The sequence below is a fragment of the Mandrillus leucophaeus genome, unplaced genomic scaffold (genome assembly GCF_000951045.1).
Source record: "Mandrillus leucophaeus isolate KB7577 unplaced genomic scaffold, Mleu.le_1.0 Scaffold309, whole genome shotgun sequence".
Taxonomy (NCBI): Eukaryota; Metazoa; Chordata; class Mammalia; order Primates; family Cercopithecidae; genus Mandrillus; species Mandrillus leucophaeus.
The window spans coordinates 3305939-3325242 of NW_012103243.1; the positions used below are offsets into that span (position 1 = coordinate 3305939).

The 19304-nt window shown below is 36.2% G+C and overlaps 1 protein-coding gene across 2 annotated transcripts in view; it reads left to right on the forward strand.

Annotated features, from left to right (window-relative positions):
• Nucleotides 1-571: 571 nt before the first annotated feature.
• Nucleotides 572-19304, forward strand: part of USH2A (Usher syndrome 2A (autosomal recessive, mild)) — an 813932-nt gene continuing 795199 nt past the window's right edge. Inside the window, exons 1-3 of one of the 2 annotated variants that reach the window (XM_011987399.1) lie at nucleotides 572-776; nucleotides 1410-2095; nucleotides 5257-5422. In XM_011987399.1, coding sequence (XP_011842789.1) covers nucleotides 1614-2095; nucleotides 5257-5422 — 648 coding nt within the window. In that variant the 5' untranslated portion in view covers nucleotides 572-776; nucleotides 1410-1613. Of the gene's footprint in view, nucleotides 777-1409; nucleotides 2096-5256; nucleotides 5423-19304 lie in introns of those variants that run through there. The other variant, XM_011987398.1, reaches the window with a different exon arrangement.

Below are 19304 nucleotides of genomic sequence, written 5' to 3' on the forward strand. Positions count from 1 at the left end.
CTCTATAGAATTGACGGCAAATGTGTACATACACACACACACACACACATGTTCCTATCCAATTAAGCAGCCAAAAAGTCAGCAATTCCATTGCTTGTTTAGTTTAATTGAAGTCACTGATTTTCCACACCCAACATTTAGAGATCACATCAGATGCTACTCGTAATCTAAAGAAACGTGTATTATGGAGAGGTTATCCTGGGTGAAAGATACAGCAACAACTGAATAGTCAACAGAAACTTCTATCGATGGGCCAAGCTTTGGGAGCATCAATACATAAAAGTTTAGAATTCCATTTTGTATCCTCTTCTCCCCCAAAAAGAAAGAACACTGGAAATTATTCCTTGTGTGGTGTTTAATAGTGGTAGATCATTTTGATTAAGGAATTAAATGGATTAAGGTGCATGAGAGCAGGAAAGAGGAGGGGCAAGAGGGGGGATTATAGAATAAGGTGTACTGCTACTTTAAAATTATGTATGCATGGTCCCATCCAGGTCCCTCCCACTGCTTGAGGTACCAGCGGAAAGGTTGGGCAGCTCAGTTCCAAGAGGGCCACCAAGCAGACTACGCTCTGAGTTTCAGGTAACCAAGTGTTTGCTGTGCAGAATACTTTACCTGGGCACCCAAGTCTTCCTTCCAGCATTCCTGCTGCTACAGCCTATTTGCTAAGAGTAACCAGGGGTTACAGCAGCGTTGCCAGGCAACAAGGGACAGTGGTCCTGTTGAAGAGCCATTTGTCACACTGAGGGGACTGGTTGAAATGCAATAAAGAAATGGTAACTCAGCTTATTTATCAATACAATTACTTGCACAATATTAGGGATCCATATGTAACCTACAAATTCATAGTCATATGAGGAAACACAAACATTTTGCTAAATATTAAAATAGGACAGACAGATGGTGTTGGGTTTCTAATCAGCTTTACTCTGAGCTTAAAGTTGCTGTACATGCTGGGATAAGGGGAAAGGCCCAAAGTGCTTTGCCAGCTTTATTTTGAGTATCTGCAAGTTAGCTCTGGGTTACAATGTACAGTGCATGTGTAAAGAAAATCTACAAGATTCTTTTCCTTGTTAAGTAGAGCTGGTAATGCTATTGCTAATTCCCTGGGGTGAAGTAACAACATAAACTTACCGTATGTGTAATATATAATTTACAGTTATATATATGTAACTGGTTATACATATTACTGGTTGTCCTGTGGACTTATAAAGTGATTGATTTGCCCATTACAATCAAGAGATTTACCAAAAGAATGAGTATTTTACTCTGAGCACTGTGCTTCAAAATGTTTTTTGAGAAGTTCAGTAGTGTTGCTTCTAGGAGCTCAAAGTCCTCATGCCTGGGATGAGCTTCAGTTTTAAAGATGCAGCAGCTTTCCCTTGATGATCTATGTTTTTGATTCCCAGATACCAGCTGCTACTCATGTCTTCGCCATTGCTAAGAACATCGTTGGTATTACCTTACTCTGAAAACGTGTCTGCAGTTTCCAGAAAATGGAGCATCGCAACATCACTTAAAGTACCCTGCTTTAAAGTACTGCTGGCAAGTGGCGTGGGCCTGATTATTTCTTTAGGAATGCTTTATTAGGAGGAGAATGCTTTTCTGTAAACATGAATTGCCCGGTTCTTTCACTGGGCTCTGGCTTCTTGTTTCAGGTCATTGACATGTTGATCTTTGCCTATTTTGCTTCGATATCCTTGGCTGACTCACGAGGTCTTTTCCCAAGGCTGGAGAACGTGGGAGCTTTCAAGAATGTTTCCATCGTGCCAACGCAAGCAGTATGTGGACTCCCAGACCGAAGCACTTTTTGTCATAGCTCTGCTGCTGCTGAAAGTATTCAGTTCTGTTCCCAGCGGTTTTGTATTCAGGATTGCCCATACAGATCTTCACACCCTACCTACACTGCCCTTTTCTCAGCAGGCCTCAGCTGCATCACACCGGACAAGAATGATCTGCATCCCAACTCCCATAGCAATTCTACAAGTTTTGTTTTTGGAAATCACAAGAACTGCTTTTCTTCTCCTCCTTCTCCAAGGCTGATGGCATCATTTACTTTAGCTGTATGGTTGAAACCTGAGCAACAAGGTGTAATGTAAGTAGTAGTGTGGGTATAAGCTTTCCTAGGTTCCAAAAGCCAGTAGTAGTGAAGATCATTGCAGTCTGAATTCCAAACCAGAAGTGAAGGCTAACAATATAGAATTCATGCTATTGAAGATTAACTCTTCTAGTTGTTTCCCCATTTAATTTTTTTTCTCTTCTATGGTTGAAGTAGACCATGACAAAAAAAAAGTGTTAAAATAGTTTATTGCAGGCAAATGTGTTTGTGCAGGAATCATTTATTTTCTATAGCTTAGCTTGACCTTTGGTCTTAGCCTCCAAAGCCTAAACCAGACTCAGAGTGAGTTTTAAGGCCTGGAAAATCACAATGCAAATAATTAATATTTTCAAAATCTTGATCTGGGTTTATGTAAATAACATTTCCTTACTAGGGTATAACATTTTCATTGGCCATATAGTTTTCTCAGGCCTCGGGACTGTTTTCTTCATCCTCGTTTCCCTAAGAAGATCTGTCTTGTTTGACTCATGGAAGATGTTCAGTAATATAAATTGAATATATTAAAAAAACCCCATCTCTAAAAAAATACAGCTTTTAGTTATTTATCTTGTGGTGTTTTCATTTTCCAATTAGTTAAGAAATATGTAGGTAATGTGAGAGATTCTCAAAAGCTTTCATGCTGTTCATCCCAGAGAAATGCCTTCAATGAGTCTGGGTCTTATTACTGCCATTTTTGTTATTTAATCACCAGTTTTCATTCTGTAATCTGTTCTCAAGCTGATATCTAACGAGTTTCTCTAAATATTTATTGCCAACTTGAAGATTTTAATATATAGGATCATTTTGAGGAATTTTTGCTTATCTTTTGTCTTCCTAGAGGGCTTTTGGCCCTTTCTCTTGACATTTTCTTTGTGTGACAGCGTTGACTGGATATCTAAAAACTTGTGAAACAAACCAGAAAAGTATTACAATCTCATAAGCAAATAGGACTTAAATATCTTTGGTGTTTAGTTTCAATTTGCCAAGTGAAAGTTGGCATGTCTTCATTTTGTTTTAAATTTGGATTAATCAGAAAATTTATCACAAACCATTCCAATTTCTATATCTCTCCTCAAAGAAAACCTTGTTTTCTTACTGTTTGAAATTCTAGTAAATTCAAGCTACTCAGTTTATATAATTAGTATCCAAAGAGTCTTAAAACATTGTCTTTCGACAAATAGGGCTAAGATAAAATATCCTTCTGAGCTTGTAGAGGCATATCTGTACCAAATTCATCTTCTATTGACATCATTTTGTATAAATAAGAGAGAGAAGTATTTACAGGGTTGGAAGAACATGGTTAATGGTTTTGAGAGTTCCTTGTATCAAGGTCGTTTCCATTTTCAAAATTAAAATACCTTTGGGAATTGGGGGAATTTCGGGGTGTTTGCACTAGATAAGTAAAACAAACAAAACATGGATTATCCAATTATTGTTTATTCAGGAGCAGAATAAATCCAGTTCCTAAATATTTTGCTACCTGCCTTCCTCTCACATTTATTATCTACCAAAGCTAGTATGTTTACAAGCAAACAAAATAGCAAGGAAGATAATCAATAACATATTAAGAAATGCATTTTCAGTAAGCTTGGGGAAATAAGTCTGCATTTGGTAAATACATTCTTGAGTAATGGTCGAATTCTCACTCGTAGATTTAAACTGAAGAAAAATGAATAGGGCAAACTCTTTTCAGGTTAAGACCTGATGGGTAGGGATAAAAACAAACTCACTTCAGTAAATTAGAAATATTCAACTACTGAAGGGTTAAATATACAATTTGCAGAATTTATATAAAACTTTTATTTCTACTTATATAAAATCTTTATTTCATGTAAATCTATTTGCCTAAATTAAAAATATACTTGCACTTATAACTTTATTTCAAATATACATACAAAATATAGTAAAATTGTGACAGTAAAAGAGGGACTATTAGTGTTCTATAATCTTATTCTTACCTCTCAACACAGAAAAAATTAGATGCAAGTGATAGATGCAAGTGAGAAGAAATTATCTGTGAAAAACGTGCCCTTTAAGGAAAGCTTTAAACCATCTTTAGCAGTAGTTCTTGATTGGCTCAATTTTATACCTTTGCCTCTCTGATACTTCCTACCAAATTTTATCACAAACTCATCATTTTTTGAGAGACTACTGTATACTAGGTGTCTGTGTGTATCCTCAGAATACTCACGATCTAAATGATCTAATGGAGGGTACAGATGGATGAGTGCTATTACCTAGGCAGCGCAGTATGTTAAGGGAGCACAAAGTGATACACCTCAACCAACTCTGAGCCAGAAGAAGGGTGCCAGGACCAAGCATAATCATTCAGATGCCAATGCTAAGTAGGAGGTAACCATGTGAAGAAAGGAATCCAAGGTCTGAAAGTTGTGTCACTCTAATAAGGATAGAGATAAGTTAAAATAATTTGATAACTTCCCTGACACAAGACCTAGAAGTTTTCTGAAAACTCTTCTACTTTTTCAAAATCGTATTTCACTGTGTTCCAGAAGGCTAAATGACCTTTCACCTCAGATATTTAACATGATCTCAGTGCCTCAGTTGGACTGTATGGTCATAGAGAGGTAGCCAGTCATCTTACAGACACTGGCTTTGGCTTTGGGCCAGTTGATGGGGTGAGTAGAGACTATAGCTGTCCATTCTTTATTTCACCATGGGAATTAAATAGAGCGATTTTGACTTCATGGCTACCAGTTTAGAGCCTTCCATAGACACTAAATTTGCTTTACGTTAAAAAAAGAAAAATTTGCACTGATGACTGACTACTCAAGCGGCCTGTAGTGTGTTGCACCACTTCCTCTAAAAGAAATAGCAGGAGAACTAATGAGCCAATAGCCTAAATGTTAGTTTTGTGGAATGATTCAACCACTTTAGTTTCCATCATGAATCTTTAATGAAGGGTGCTGAGGCTTTGGGGAATATATTGTAAATAAGAATTCTATTTTTATTGAAATAAAGGGATTTCTTCATTGGCATAAAGCTTGCATTGAATATAATGACATTCAGGCACTTATTCATAGTATACCATTTTGAGCAAAGTTTGGGGTCATTTTAACACCACTGTAACTGCACAATACCTTAGCATGTCTTTTTGGTTGGATGCTGACCTTTTCTCTCTTTTCTGGTTGCTTCCTAAGGTGTGTTATTGAAAAGACAGTAGATGGGCAGATTGTGTTCAAACTTACAATATCTGAGAAAGAGACCATGTTTTATTATCGCACAGTAAATGGTTTGCAACCTCCAATAAAAGTAATGACACTGGAGAGAATTCTTGTGAAGAAATGGATTCATCTTAGTGTGCAGGTGAGTAAAATAAAAAATACTTAACATTTGGTTAAACACAAGGATTTGTCTTCCTTTCTCCCCTTTAAATGGCATCTACTCACAAAATCTCCAGCAGTATCTTTTAGATTTCAGGTGTGTATAAATGATAACTAAAGAAGAAAAATATTTAAATGACCTAATGACGTAACTCTTGATATATTAGCATTTCCTCCCCCTAAATTGCTGTAAAAGATCTCACAGAAACTTAAAGACAATGCTGTCTGTAATTATAATACCCTCAGAAAATTTTTGTTTTATTGGGTTAGTATATTCTCTTTTGTTTAAAAATGTGTAAGGGCTCATTTGATGTCTAGTACTAATTTTACTAGTCATGGATGTATTAATACCCCAGCTTGATTTTTACAGCTGTCTTTCTCAGATAGCAACTGATGATGTGAATAAAATGTGTCTGTTGCATTAAAACAGTGACCTTAGAACTAATGAACTTTACCCTCGAGGCACTCAAAAGGTGTTATATTACTATTTTAGTTGTCAACCACAGTTTGTATGAGCCTTAGAAGCTGCTAAAGGCTGAGAGAGCTGTGACATGTCTGGTATTTACAGTCTCCAGAAGAGAGGCACGGTTCATCCTTTTGCTTTTTCAGGGCACTGGAATGGCCCAATGCAGTTAAAGCCACACTTGCCTTTCAAACCAGGTGTATTAGTCTGTTCTTGCACTGCTATAAAAAATACCTGAGACTGGGTAATTTTTTATAAAGAAAGGAGGTTCAATTGGATCATGATTCTGTGGGCTATACAGGAAGCATGATTCTGGCATCTGCTTAGCTTCTGGAGAGACCTTAGGAAACTTACAATCACGGCGGCAGACAAAGGCTTAGCAAGCACTTCACGTGGCCAGAATAGGAGCAAGAGAGGGTAGGGGAGGTACTACACACTTTTAAACAACCAGGTCTCGTGAGAACTCTATCAGGAGACTAGCACTAGGTGGATGGTGTTAAAACACTGATGAGTGCTTTATGCCTCCATGTTTCAATCACCTCCCATCAGGCCCCACCACCAACGTTGCGGATTACAATTGGACATGAGGTTTGGGCAGGGACATAGAGCCAAATCATGTCACTCGGGGTGCTGGGTACCACAGTTTCCAGTGTGAGCTCTCATATGAGCATCCATCCAGTGGCTCATGTGAACCTCACTTGAACTAGACGACACTTACACACTCATTCATTTTATAAAAATTATCTTTGATTTCTCACTTTTTTTAAATCGTGAAGCAGATAATGAGTGTGCATCCTCAGAGGGTCTTGATAATTGTTATGTGGCTTTCAGATACTAAGGTATGAGTTTAGCAAATGTGATTGGCAGGGGTCAGTGTTTTCATACACAACTAGAGTTGAAATGATATACAAAGGGGACGTCATGTCTGACATCAAGGCTTGTCCATAGGCCACGATGGTTTCAGACTCTCAATGCTTATTCTCCATGTGTTCAGTAGTTAATGGATAGGAGACCGATTTGTCCCAGTCTTGAAGTTTCCATTGTCTTGAGATCTCCATTCTGCCCACTGACCAGTCCTATGGAATTGGGTTTTAATATTAAAAAAGTAGAAATAGAAACTGTCAAAGACAATGCCATCTTTACAGAAGATGCCAAATAGATACGTTTGTTGCATATTTTTGTATCAACAATGACAAAAAAAATTCTCTTTACTTGCCTTTATTTTGTGTTATCTGTGAAACTGTGCCATGTTTTGGCAGGCAGTAGTACATTAAAAACTTTACAAAGAAAGTTTAAAATCTAAATGCAGAGAGGTAACCATGACTGAATTACTCTCTTGGGAATAAAATGCTCTTAGAGTGCCTATTGAAATCAGCATTATCATTTCAATACATGTCAAATATGAGTCATTTCCTAGTTTAGGCAAAATTTCTTCATAAATCTTTAAATCTTTCCCTTCTTTCAAGAAAAGGTTAAAGTACTTATGATTTAATGAGACTGCTTTATTTCATAACTGTTTGACTATCAAGAGAAAACTTGTCCTTTTCGATTTGTACACTCTTTTATTTATTTTTTTGCATAAGTTTTAAACTCTTCTGAATTTTATATTAAAACTACAGAACTAGACAGTCACAAAATGTTAGAACCATTCAGATCTGTCATTTAATCATCTAGCACTTATTAAATATTTGAGGGGTACCCAGCATTATGGGAATCTGGATATACTCAAATGAAAATTGAAGAACAATTATTTACTCTAAAATGGAGATCTATATAAGGTTCCTTTATATTGGACATCAGTCTGAATATGTTTAAGGTATTATGAAATTTATAAAAATCCATATTATAGTGTTTTGTGTTTTTTTTGAGACAGAGTTTCTCCCTTGTTGCCCAGGCTGGAGTGCAATGGCATGATCTTGGCTCATTGCAACCTCCATCTCCCGAGTTCAAGAGATTCTCCAGCCTCAGCCTCCCGAATAGCTGGGATTACAGGTGCCCACCACCACACTGGCTAATTTTTTGTATTTTTAGTAGAGAGAGGGTTTCACCATGTTGGCCAGGCTGGTCTCGAACTCCTGACCTTAGGTAATCCACCTGCCTTGGCCTCCCAAAGTGTTGGGATTACAGGCATGAGCCACAGTGCCCCACCTACATTTTTAATAAGGAATGCACTAATTGCTCAAAAGTTGTTAAAAGAAGTAATGGAGGCCAGGTGTGGTGGTTCATGCCTGTAATCCCAGCATTTTGGGAGGTGGAAGTGAATGGATAGCTTGAACCAGGAGTTCAAGGCCAACCTGGGCAACATGGCAAAACCTCGTCTCTACAAAAAAACACCCTAAAAAAATTAGCCAGGTGTGATGGTGCATGCCTGTAGACCCAGCTACTCAGGAAGCTGAGGCTAAAGTGGAAAGATCACCTAAACCCGGAAGTCAAGGCTTCAGTGACCCATGATCATGCCACTGCATTCCAGCCTGGATGAAAGAGTAAGATCCTGTCTCAAAAAAAAAAAAAAAAAAAAAAAGCGACAGGAAGGACAGGAGATTAGGAGTTGGGAAATCTGATTTAGGTTATGCTACTCTGTAGTCTTAAAAATAAAATTTATAGGAATCCATATGATAGTTGTCTAATAAAGAATGTACTAATTGCTTAAATATTGTTATAAGAAGTAATGGAAACTGGGCACAGTGGCTCACACCTATACCCTGCCCGTCTCGACGCCTCAAACTGAGTCATTTAACTCAGTTTCCCTAGTTACATAAAAAGATTGAACTAGATGAACAAAATGAGGGCCTCTTGAATTCTTCATAAAAAAGTAAGTGGAGTGTGGAGTGTAGCGCAAGTCATTAAAGTATGGCAAGATGTTGAGCTGTGTAGGGTTATTTAGACAGGAAGTGACAGAGCCAGCCTCATTAACCAATGATCAGTCTATTCTTCTGTCTTCTCCCATGCTGTCTGGTATTTACACAAAAACGGTGGTTTTTTTTGCTAGCTTTTATGGACAAAATATAGAGAAATGTAGCTTGTTACTATTCCATTGTATAACTGCAAGAACATTTACAGAAAAAATATTTTAGTGCAAAATGTAACTTACTGTTGAATGATCATATAATGCATCTAAACTCCATTTAATTTGGGGATTAGGGACTTTTATCATGCTAGGCATAGGATAGAACAAATGATTAATAATCTTGTTTAGTCAAGTTTCAAACTACAAACCTGCACTTTATGTATATGTGTATTTTCAGCCATCTTCCAAATGGCCACAAACTGATGAATTTATACAATGTGTGTGTTTCTGTGCATGTGTAAAACTAAAACATGCAACTCTATTCGTGGAATAGCCCAGAAACCAGAATTTTACTTCGCTGCTTATAGTGATTTTATACTGGTTTGCTTATACCTGGTGACATAAAATTAATTAGCAGATCTCAACTTATGCTTTATCTCAGACAGTTCACTTGGTACCAGCTTCCCATCAGTAAAATCAGAAAAACATGGTTTTAAATAATTAAATCTCTGGGGGAAATGATGCCAGGAAATCCAGACATACCAAAATTGGAAATTGAATTTCCTAAACAAACAAACAAACAAACAAACAAAATGCTCAATATTGCTATGGTAATGAATCTCACAGCTTTCATTCTACAACTAGCATTTTAAAGCCTCAACCTGTTGGAAAATGATTAGTGTTTAAATTAATATTCATTTAGGGACTTCAATCTGATAGGATTGCCAACTGAAATTTTACTTTGGGGTTTAATATATTGGCTATTTCAAATTATATCAAGCTAAAATTCATTATGCCATCTTTTATACTAAAACTAGAAAAAATCAATTCATACTTTTTGTTATCATATAGGGAACACTGATAATATTAGCAAAAATTTTAAAGCTTAGTTTTCATATTGAATCAGCACATGGTGTAGTTATAAGATTTCCTTTGATTACTCTTATAAAAGTTTTGAAATATGTAAAAAAATTTACTTTAGCATTTTGTTATGGATTGGTAAGTAAAACAATTTGGAAATAAGTAGATGTGTTTAGTGGCATTTCATTTAAAAGTAAAACTTTACGGTTTTCTTTGAAAATATATTTTGCCTTAAGCAGTTCCACACATTTTATAGCACAAATAGCATCAAAGAATCATCAGTATAGTCATCCTTCTAGTAATTATGCAGAACTGCAGTAAGACAATTACTACAATTAGAAGCTGATGAAATACTACAGCTGTGGAACCAAGAAATGATTTAGCATTGGGCTTGTTCACATCTTCTATGCTATTTTGAGGGCTCATTGATACATTGACAATTCAAGAGCCATAGATGACTCTAGCTACAATAGAGTGAAAAAGAGCAGTTCTAATATGATACAATGAAGAAAAAAATGCATGGGTAAATAAAGTTTTAGGAATCAATAGATGAAGGATAGGAGTTTCATAATCATAGTTTGTTCATGAAGTATGCTGTTTTGATTTATGTATTCAATCTAAGAAAGAAAATCTATTGATGGTTCTGGAGGAAAAGAAAATGCAATTTAACCAACATTTGTTAGAATAGATAAACCAAGTCTCTCAATTAATCTCTGAACTGTATGCCCGTGTGCACACTTTATAAAGGTGTTTCCGTGTTCCTATTGATTGAGGGAACATAAAACAACCATGTCACCTTATGAAAGCCTCCTCATTCAGTTCAGTAAGCTCTAGGGCATAGAATTCTCATAAGAATAACATCCCAGCCCCACTCCCACTCCAAGAGAATCTCAATCCATATTACTTATTTAATATATCATTGCATTCAACTCTGACTGTATGTGTGTGTGTATGCATGTGTAAGTATGCATGTATGTGTGTGCTAAATGTTTCTGTGTGCAAAGCCTTCTCTTTATTTCTACCCAGCTGAGTTAACAGCTCAGGTTAGCTGAATAGTTTTGGGTTACTTAAAATAAGTTAAGATCTATAGAATATAATGAAGTTTTTCAAAACAATCAGTTATAAATTATCATAGCTGCTATTAATCACTGATTTATGTGCACTATATGAAACATGTTACATACTTGCAGTTATACAATGAAATAGTGACATACTTGTAACATGTTTCATATAGTGTTAATAATAGTTATATGCTATTGACTTATATTATCTCCATTATAGAGATTTAAAAATATTAGCCTTAGGAAATTTAAACTACCTGCCTACATTTATAGTCTCAAGTTTCTCTGACCTTAAACTAAAAATAATAACTTGCCATGAACCTGGGTCACTGAGCAGATCTAAACAATAGTTTTTAAAATTCTCCAAACTGAAAAAAAAAATGGCACAGAAAGCCAAAAGAACTGAAAACATATATTTAACATATATTTGTAATGTAAATGTAATTTTGTATATTTATACATATTTGTACATATTTATAATATAAACATTTGTAATGCTTCAGATATTTATATGATTTATACAAATAATTAAATGTATTTTGCAACTACGCCCTTCATTGATACAAGCAGTTTAACTGTACAACAGAATGTAATTTTGTATACAGTTCTGCTCAATATTTCCATGTTTTATGGCAATTGGGATAGATTACAATGGCTTAAAGAAAGAATATTTCCCTTAAGCCAGTCTGATCACCTGACCCATGCCATATAGAATCAACCCTTATTATGATAAAATATAAAGAAGGAAGCACTGCTACTTGATTATGGAAGAGGTAAAACCATCCAAGTAAAAAAGTAATTATTCTCTGTGCATTTTTGGCATGTGATTTTAAAATGTAATATTTAAGCAGAAGGCAAGGCTTTAATTCTTGACCTTTTAGTAAAAAATTGTGTAACCCTGGGAAAACTATGTAACTCCTCAAAATGTTAGGATACCCATTACAAATTGGAAACAAACAAACTTGACCTATTTAGCTTACACCATAAATTTGAATATGTAAAGAAAATAATGTCTGCTAAAACACTTTACAGCGTGTAACTTCCTGCTATGATGGAGCTTACAGTCTGTTCAGAGCACAAGCAATCAAATAATTATACCAATAAAAGCAAAATTATAATTGTGGTAAGTGCTACATGATCATATGAAGAATGATTTGGTCAAACCACTGAAGTCAAGAAAGGCTTCCTTGAGTAAATGTTATTGAATATGTATATTAGTTTTCTAGGCCTGTACTAAAAAATTATCACAAACTGGTGGCTTAAAACAATAGTTAATTCATTATTGAAGAGTTATGGAGGCTAGAAGGCTGAAATCAAGGTGTTAGAAGGGCCATGCTCTTTCTGAAACCTCTAGAATCCTTCCCTGCCTCTTCCAGCATCTGGTGTTTGCACAGACACCTGAGTATGTGACTGTGCTACCTCCTGGGATCTGTCTGCCCACAGCAAGGTTGGGAACCCAGAAAGGGAAGCAGGAGTGCCCAGGGTAGCCACCACCTACCGCATGAGGAACAGAGCTGGCGGCAATCCTTGATGCTCCTTAGCTTGTAGCAGCCTCTGCCTCCATTATCGTATGGTCCTCTCCTCTGATCGTGTGTGCCTTCCCTTCTTATAAGGACATCAGTTGTAGTGGATTAGGGTTCTTCCTAATTCAGTAGGACTCATCTTAACTCAATGACAGTGAAAAGACACTACCCAAATAAGGTCAGAGTCACAGACACATAGGGTTAGGGCTTCAGTATGACTTTTGATGGGACACAATTCAACTGATTGTAAGATTTATTCAAAAGAATGCACAGGATCCAACTGGGCAAAGAGAGTTGATAAGAACGTTCCATAAATGCATAGCAAATAGTGTAAATGCCCTTGTGTAAAAAGAAATATGTTACATAGACTAAAAGACCAAGGTGGTTAGAGTGTAGCTGGCAAACTGGGACACGGTGTGAAATGAGGACAGAACAGTAGGAAGAGGCTATGTGTTAAAGAGAATGATTGGATATGTTAAGATTTTTTAAATGGGACTCTATTGAAATGTTTTATGTGAAGGACAGGAGATGAGGGATGAGGGTAATGAAGGAAAACGTATGACATGCACGGATTATCTTTTCCTAAAGACTACTTGGCTGCAGTGAGGGAGAATGGTTTGCCTGAAGACAAGTGAGAAGGGTTGTTTTGGTATTTTCATGGCCCAAGTCAGACGTAAGTGTTACTTACTTAGATCGTGAAGACAATAGTGAATATGTAAATGAGTGGTCAGCTTTGAGAGAAGTTTAAGAATTAAACTAAAGGGTGTGTTGGTGAAGGAATGTGTAATTTGAGGGAAAGAGAGTTGATGAATCCCAGCTTTCTTGCTTATATAATTGTAGGTGCGGTGATTTCTTGTTCCCAAACAGAAATACTGGAAGAGAATCAGATTTTGAATATGCAGCATATATGAGTTAGATTCCAGTTTAGGGTAATAATTCTCAACTATAGAAATTATTAGCATTATTGGAAAACTGTAAAAAATATTCTGATGCCCATACCCCTTTGGTCTAGGTGGGGCACAGGCATTATTTCTTTCTTTCTTCCTGCCCTGGTGGATTTAAAAAGGGTGTAACAAAAGAAAATGTCAGTCTACCATTGATGAGCATTTAGGGTGGCTACAATCTTTGCTATTGTGAACAGTGCTGCAATGAACATATATGTGCATGAGTCTTTATGATAGAATGACTCGGATTCCTTTGGGTATATATCCAGTAATGGGATTGCTGGGTATAATGGTAGTTCTGCTTTTTGGTGTTTGAGGAATTGTCACACTGTTTTCCCTAATGATTGAAATAATTTATACCCCCACAATCAGCATATTAAACGTTCCTTTTTCTCTGCAACCTCACTAGCACTGTTGTTTCTTGACTTTTTAAAGAACAGACATTCTGACTGATGTGAGATGGTATCTCTCATTGTGGTTTTGATTTACATTTCTCCAATGGACGGTGATGTTGAACTTTTTTCATATGCTTGTTGGCCACATGCATGTCTTCTTTTGAAAAGGGTCTATTTATGTCCTTTGCCCACTTTTTAATAGGGTTGTTTGTTTTTTTTCTTGTAGATTTGTTGAAGTTTGTTATAGAGGCCAGCTATCTGACCTTTGTCAGACGCATAGTTGGCAAACCTTTTCTCTCATTCTATAGGCTGTCTGTTCACTCTATTGATAGTTCTTTTTGCTATGCAGACTCTTTAGTTTAATTTGAGCCCATTTGTCAATTTTTGTTTTTGTTGCAATTGCTTTTGGCATCTTTGTCATGAAATCTTTGCTGTTCCTATTTCCTATGTCCAGAATGCTGTTGCCTAGAGTTTCTTTCAGGCTTTTAGTTTTGGGTTTTACATTTAAGTCTTTATTCCAACTTGAGTTGATTTTTATATATGGTATAAGGAAGGGGTCCAGGTTCAATCTTCTACATATGGCTAACCAGCTATCCCAACATTTATTGAATAGGGAGTCCTTTATCCATTGTTTGTTTTTGTCAGCTTTCTTAAAGATCAGATGGTTATAGGTGTGGTGGCCTTATTTTTGGGCTCTCTATTCTATTCCATTGGTCTATGTGTCTGTTTTTGTACCAGATTCATGCTGTTTTGGTTACTGTAGCCCTGTAGTATAGTTTGCAGTCAAGTAATGCAATGCCTCCAGCTTTGTTCTTTTTTGTGTAAGATTGGCTGTCAATTTGGGCTCATTTTTGGTTTTATATGAATTTTAAAACAGTTTTTCTTTTTTTGTTCTTTAAAGAATGTCATTGCTTGTTTGATAGAAATAGCATTGAATCTGTAAATTGCTTTGGGCATTATGGCCATTTTAACGATATTGTTTCTTCCTATCCATGAGCATGAGATGTCACACAGACCAATGACGTTTGTTTGTGTCATCTCTTATTTTTTGAGCAGTGCTTTGCAACTCTCATTGTAGAGATCTTTCCCCACCCTGGTTAGCTGTATTCCTAGGTATTTTATTCTTTTTGTGGTGATTGTTTCACCTGCTTCTAATCAAATCTATTTAGTAGCTTTTGTTAAACTGTGTAGCCATTAGTATATAGTAGAACTCCATTATCCTTGGTTTTGTTTTCTGTTGTTTGTTACCCACAGTCAACCACAGTCTGAAAATATCAAATGGAAAATTTCAGAAGTAAACAATTCATAAGTTTTAAATTGTGTGCTGTTCTGTGTAGTGTGATGACATGTCAGGTGGTCACAGCTACCTCCTGCCTGGGAGGTGAAGCATCCCTTTGTCCAGCAGCTTCTCCTTATTGTCTATGCTCCTAGCCCTTCAGTCACATAGTAGCCCTCTTAGTAATCAGATCAGCTGTTGCTGTATCACAGTTGTCACTTGTGTTCAGGGAAACTGTATTTTACTTCTTAATGGCCCCAAAGTGCAATAATAATAATGCTGGCAATTTGGCTATGCCAAGAAGCCATAAAGTCCCTCTTTTAAGTGAAAAGGTAAACACTCTCAACTTAACAAACAAAAGAAAAAGATCGTATGCTGAAGTTACTAAGAACTACAGTGTAAGAATGTATCTTCTGTCCTTGAAATTCTGAAAAAATATATTGTTATAATTGTTCTATTTTGATAGTTATTGCTAATCTCTTACTGGGCCTAATTTATAAAAATTAAACTTTATCTTGGGTATGTATGTATAGGAAAAAACATAGCATATATAAGCTTCAGTACTGTCCACGGTTTCAGACATCCATTGGGAGTCTTGTAACATATCCTCAATGGATAAAGGGGGACTACTGTATGCACAATATATGTAAATACTCAAAAAGAGTTTTGTTTAGCTAGTGTGTGTAAGAAGATTATCACAAGTCACATCGTAGTGTTTACCTTTTGCCAGTCTGAACGTTATCAGTCTAATATTTTATAGCAAAAATTTAAGTTCAGTGAAAATTTCCCTATGGAAACACTTCCAATCAAGACCTACAGCAAGCCATGAATAAATTAACATTTAAACTTGAAAACTGACAGTTGAAGAAGAATTTAGCAATTAATAATTTCCGCTAGAAAATGGTGGTTTCTCAGCCAATAGCTATAAAGTATATAATAAGTATATAATACATGTAAAAGGAAATATATACAAATATCATATTGGACATATATTACATATACTACTAAAATTGAAAATTGCTATAAATAGAAGAGTATGTTCCAATGTCCACTTATTTCTTTTTTAACAACCTCTAGTCTTGAAAATGCCACTATGGTAATTCTGTCAAATTTGTAATGGTTGGAATTTGATGGTAGTGCTTTTGAAAACCTGTATTATCTAATGGAATTGTCATTTGTATTATATCATTTTCACCTAAAAGCCAAATACAATAAGACTTAAATTATTTTTGCTTTTTTTGTGGGTAGTCATTTTTGTGCCCAAAGGGCTAACTGATGCCTTCAGTTATACATGAACAATTCCCACTAATGTCAGAAAGAACAGTGTGCATATAACCTAGGGCAGAATTTGGCCTATGGAATGTATCACTCAGTAATGGAATGGAGAATATGACTTTATTTAAACATGGACTTGAATAGTTTTATTTTTCCTTACTGTTTCCCTTGGCATTTCTCTCTGTAAAGTGCAACATTCAAAAGTATTCTATGGAGCTGTAGTGTCCTGGATGCATAATAAGGGCATATGTTCAACGCAAGTTTAAATATCCATATGAGCCAAAGACAGAGTAATCAACATTAAAAAAATTAAGACAACTTTTCCAAGAATGAAAACCTTTAATAGGTTAGCTAATTTTAGAGTTATTTAGCAACTGTGAAAAATTATTAGTATTTATAAATATGCATATATAACTATATACAATGTCTTATGTCAGACAGCAATTTGATTCTGCCCTCTGATGATCACGAGTTAATTCTGAAAAAAAGTCAAACAGTATGTTCTAAAAGGACAAAAAAAAAATTGGTTCGTTTTTGCTTATGCTTAGTGTTCAATTGTTTTCAACCTGGGGAGAGAGGAAGGGAAAGAAAGAAGGAAGGAAAGAAGAAAGCAAGAAAGGAAGGAAGAAGGAGAGGAAGGAAAGATGGAAGTCATGTGACATAGCTAGGGATTTGGGACAAAATTCAAGTCCCGTGTTTTCCTTGATGGAAAGCCAAGGAACCTGAGGAAGAGAGTCAGCTCACGCCAACTGCACTGTGGTAGAGGTGACCAAGAAAGTTTAGATTATGGATGTATAGTCGGTAATTTTAGGTTGTTTGTTGTCTGGGTTATAAACCCATTGTGTTATTCCAGTTATTTGGCCAAAATGTTCCATGTAACCGTTTTGGAGTGCTGGCACTTTAGGGAATTTATAATAAGCGGTTGTGTTCAATGTTTGGGTTGAATACAAGGTAGGTAGAAAAGGACAATCAAAGGAATTAGCTGCAAATGAGATGAAATCTATGGGAACACATATTGAGAAAACTGGTGACCATTATAATTTAATCCTCTGAAATACCTGCAACAATCTGAGAACAAGGTAGGTGGCAAGACACATTTATAAATATTAGAGAAACACAGGACCCCATACATTTTGAAAACTGGGGAGTACTGAACTTGGAGAGGCCTACTACAGGTAGTGCTTGTTGGTTTGCATATTTTAGAAATCACTTGACTGAGGTCTGATTGACAGAGAAAAGTCTGAACATGTGGCATGTATGCAACTTAAAGAGTCTAAAGATAAATATATGCCCATGAAAGTATCACCATAATCTATGACATAAACATATCCACCTATTTGTTTATTTTTAATTAAACTTTTTTTTAAGATAATCGTAGGTTCACAGGCACTTGTGAGAAATAATACAGAAATCCTATGTCCCCTTCACTCCTTTGTTCTCATCAGTAACATCTTGTGTAACTATGGTACAATATTGCAACCAGGATATAGACATTGATATAACCCATATTATTCACATTTCCCATTTTTCATATATTCTTATGTGAATATATGAAAAGTTCCATCACTACAAGGACACCTCAAGCTGCCTTTTTATAACCACGCCCACTGTTTCCCTTCCCCTACTGCTGCCCCAGGTGTCTCAAACTTCTGGCAACCACTCACTTGTACTCTATTTCTAAAATTTTGTCTTTTCAAAATGTTGTATACATGGCATCACACAATATGTACTCTTTTGGGATCGTTTCTTTCTTTTTTACTCAACGTAATTATGTAGGGATTCATTCAAGTTGTTAAGGGTATTGATAGTCCACCTGATTGGAGCATAGCATTCCATGGTATGTGGGTACCATGGTTTGTTTAACCCTTCACCCATTGAAGGACATCTAGGTTATTTCTAATTTTGAGTTGTAACAAAGTTAAAACATTCGTGTGGATGTTTTTGTTAATATGCATATTCGCTTCTCTGGAATAAATGCTCAAGAATGCAATAGCGTATGGCAGTTACATGTGTAGTGTTTTAAGAAACTCATTTCCAGAGTGGCTGTGCCATTTTAGAATTCCACCAGTGACATATGAGTGCTCCAGATTGTGCACATCCTTTGTAGCATTTGGTGTTATTACTATTTAAAATAAAATTTTAGCCTTTCTGATAGACAATATATCACTGTGGTTTTATTTTGCATTTCTTTAATGACTAATGGTGTTCAGCATATTTTCGTGTGCTTATTTACCATTCATGTGTCCTATTCAGTGATGTTTCCCCATGTCTTCTACCCATTTTCTAATTTGATGCTTATTTGTAGCTTGCTGTTTTTATTCTTTTTACAGGGTCTTACTGAGATTGATTAGGTCCAGTTTATCAATCTTTCCTCTTATGTATTGTGCTTTCTATGTCAAGTCTGTGAAGTGTTGCCTAATCTTAAATCCTGAATTTTTTTTCTAAAAGTTATTTTATTTTATATTGTTAAATTTAAGCCTGTGTTTCAGTCCAGGCATGGTGGCTCATTCCTGTAATCCCCACACTTGAGGATGCCAAGGTGGGTGAATTGCTTGAGCCCAGGACTTCCAGAGCAGCCTGGTTACCTTGTCTTTACAAAACATTAGCTGGGCATGGTGATGTGTGCCTGTAGTCCCAGCTATGGGGGAGCCTAAGATGGGAAAATCACTTGAGCTCTGGAGTTTGAGACCAGCCTGGACAACTTGGTGAAACCTCATCTCTACTAAAAATACAGAAACAATTAACCAGACATAGTGGTGTGCACCTGTAGTCCCAACTGCTCAGGAGGCTGAGGTAGGAAGATCACCTGACTCCAGGAAGTCGAGGTTGCTGGGAGCAGAGATCATGCCACTGCACTCCAGCCTGGGCAACAGAGTGAGACCCTGGCTTTTTTTTTTTTTTTTTTTTTTGTTTTTTTTTTAAGTCTATCATTAATTTTGAATGTGTAAGTCTCCAACACCCATGGTTCGGTTTTGGCCAGTGGATGTCCCAATGACCCTTAGTTGAAAAGGTTATATCCTTCCTTTACTGAATTGCGTTTGCACATTTGTCAAATTTAGT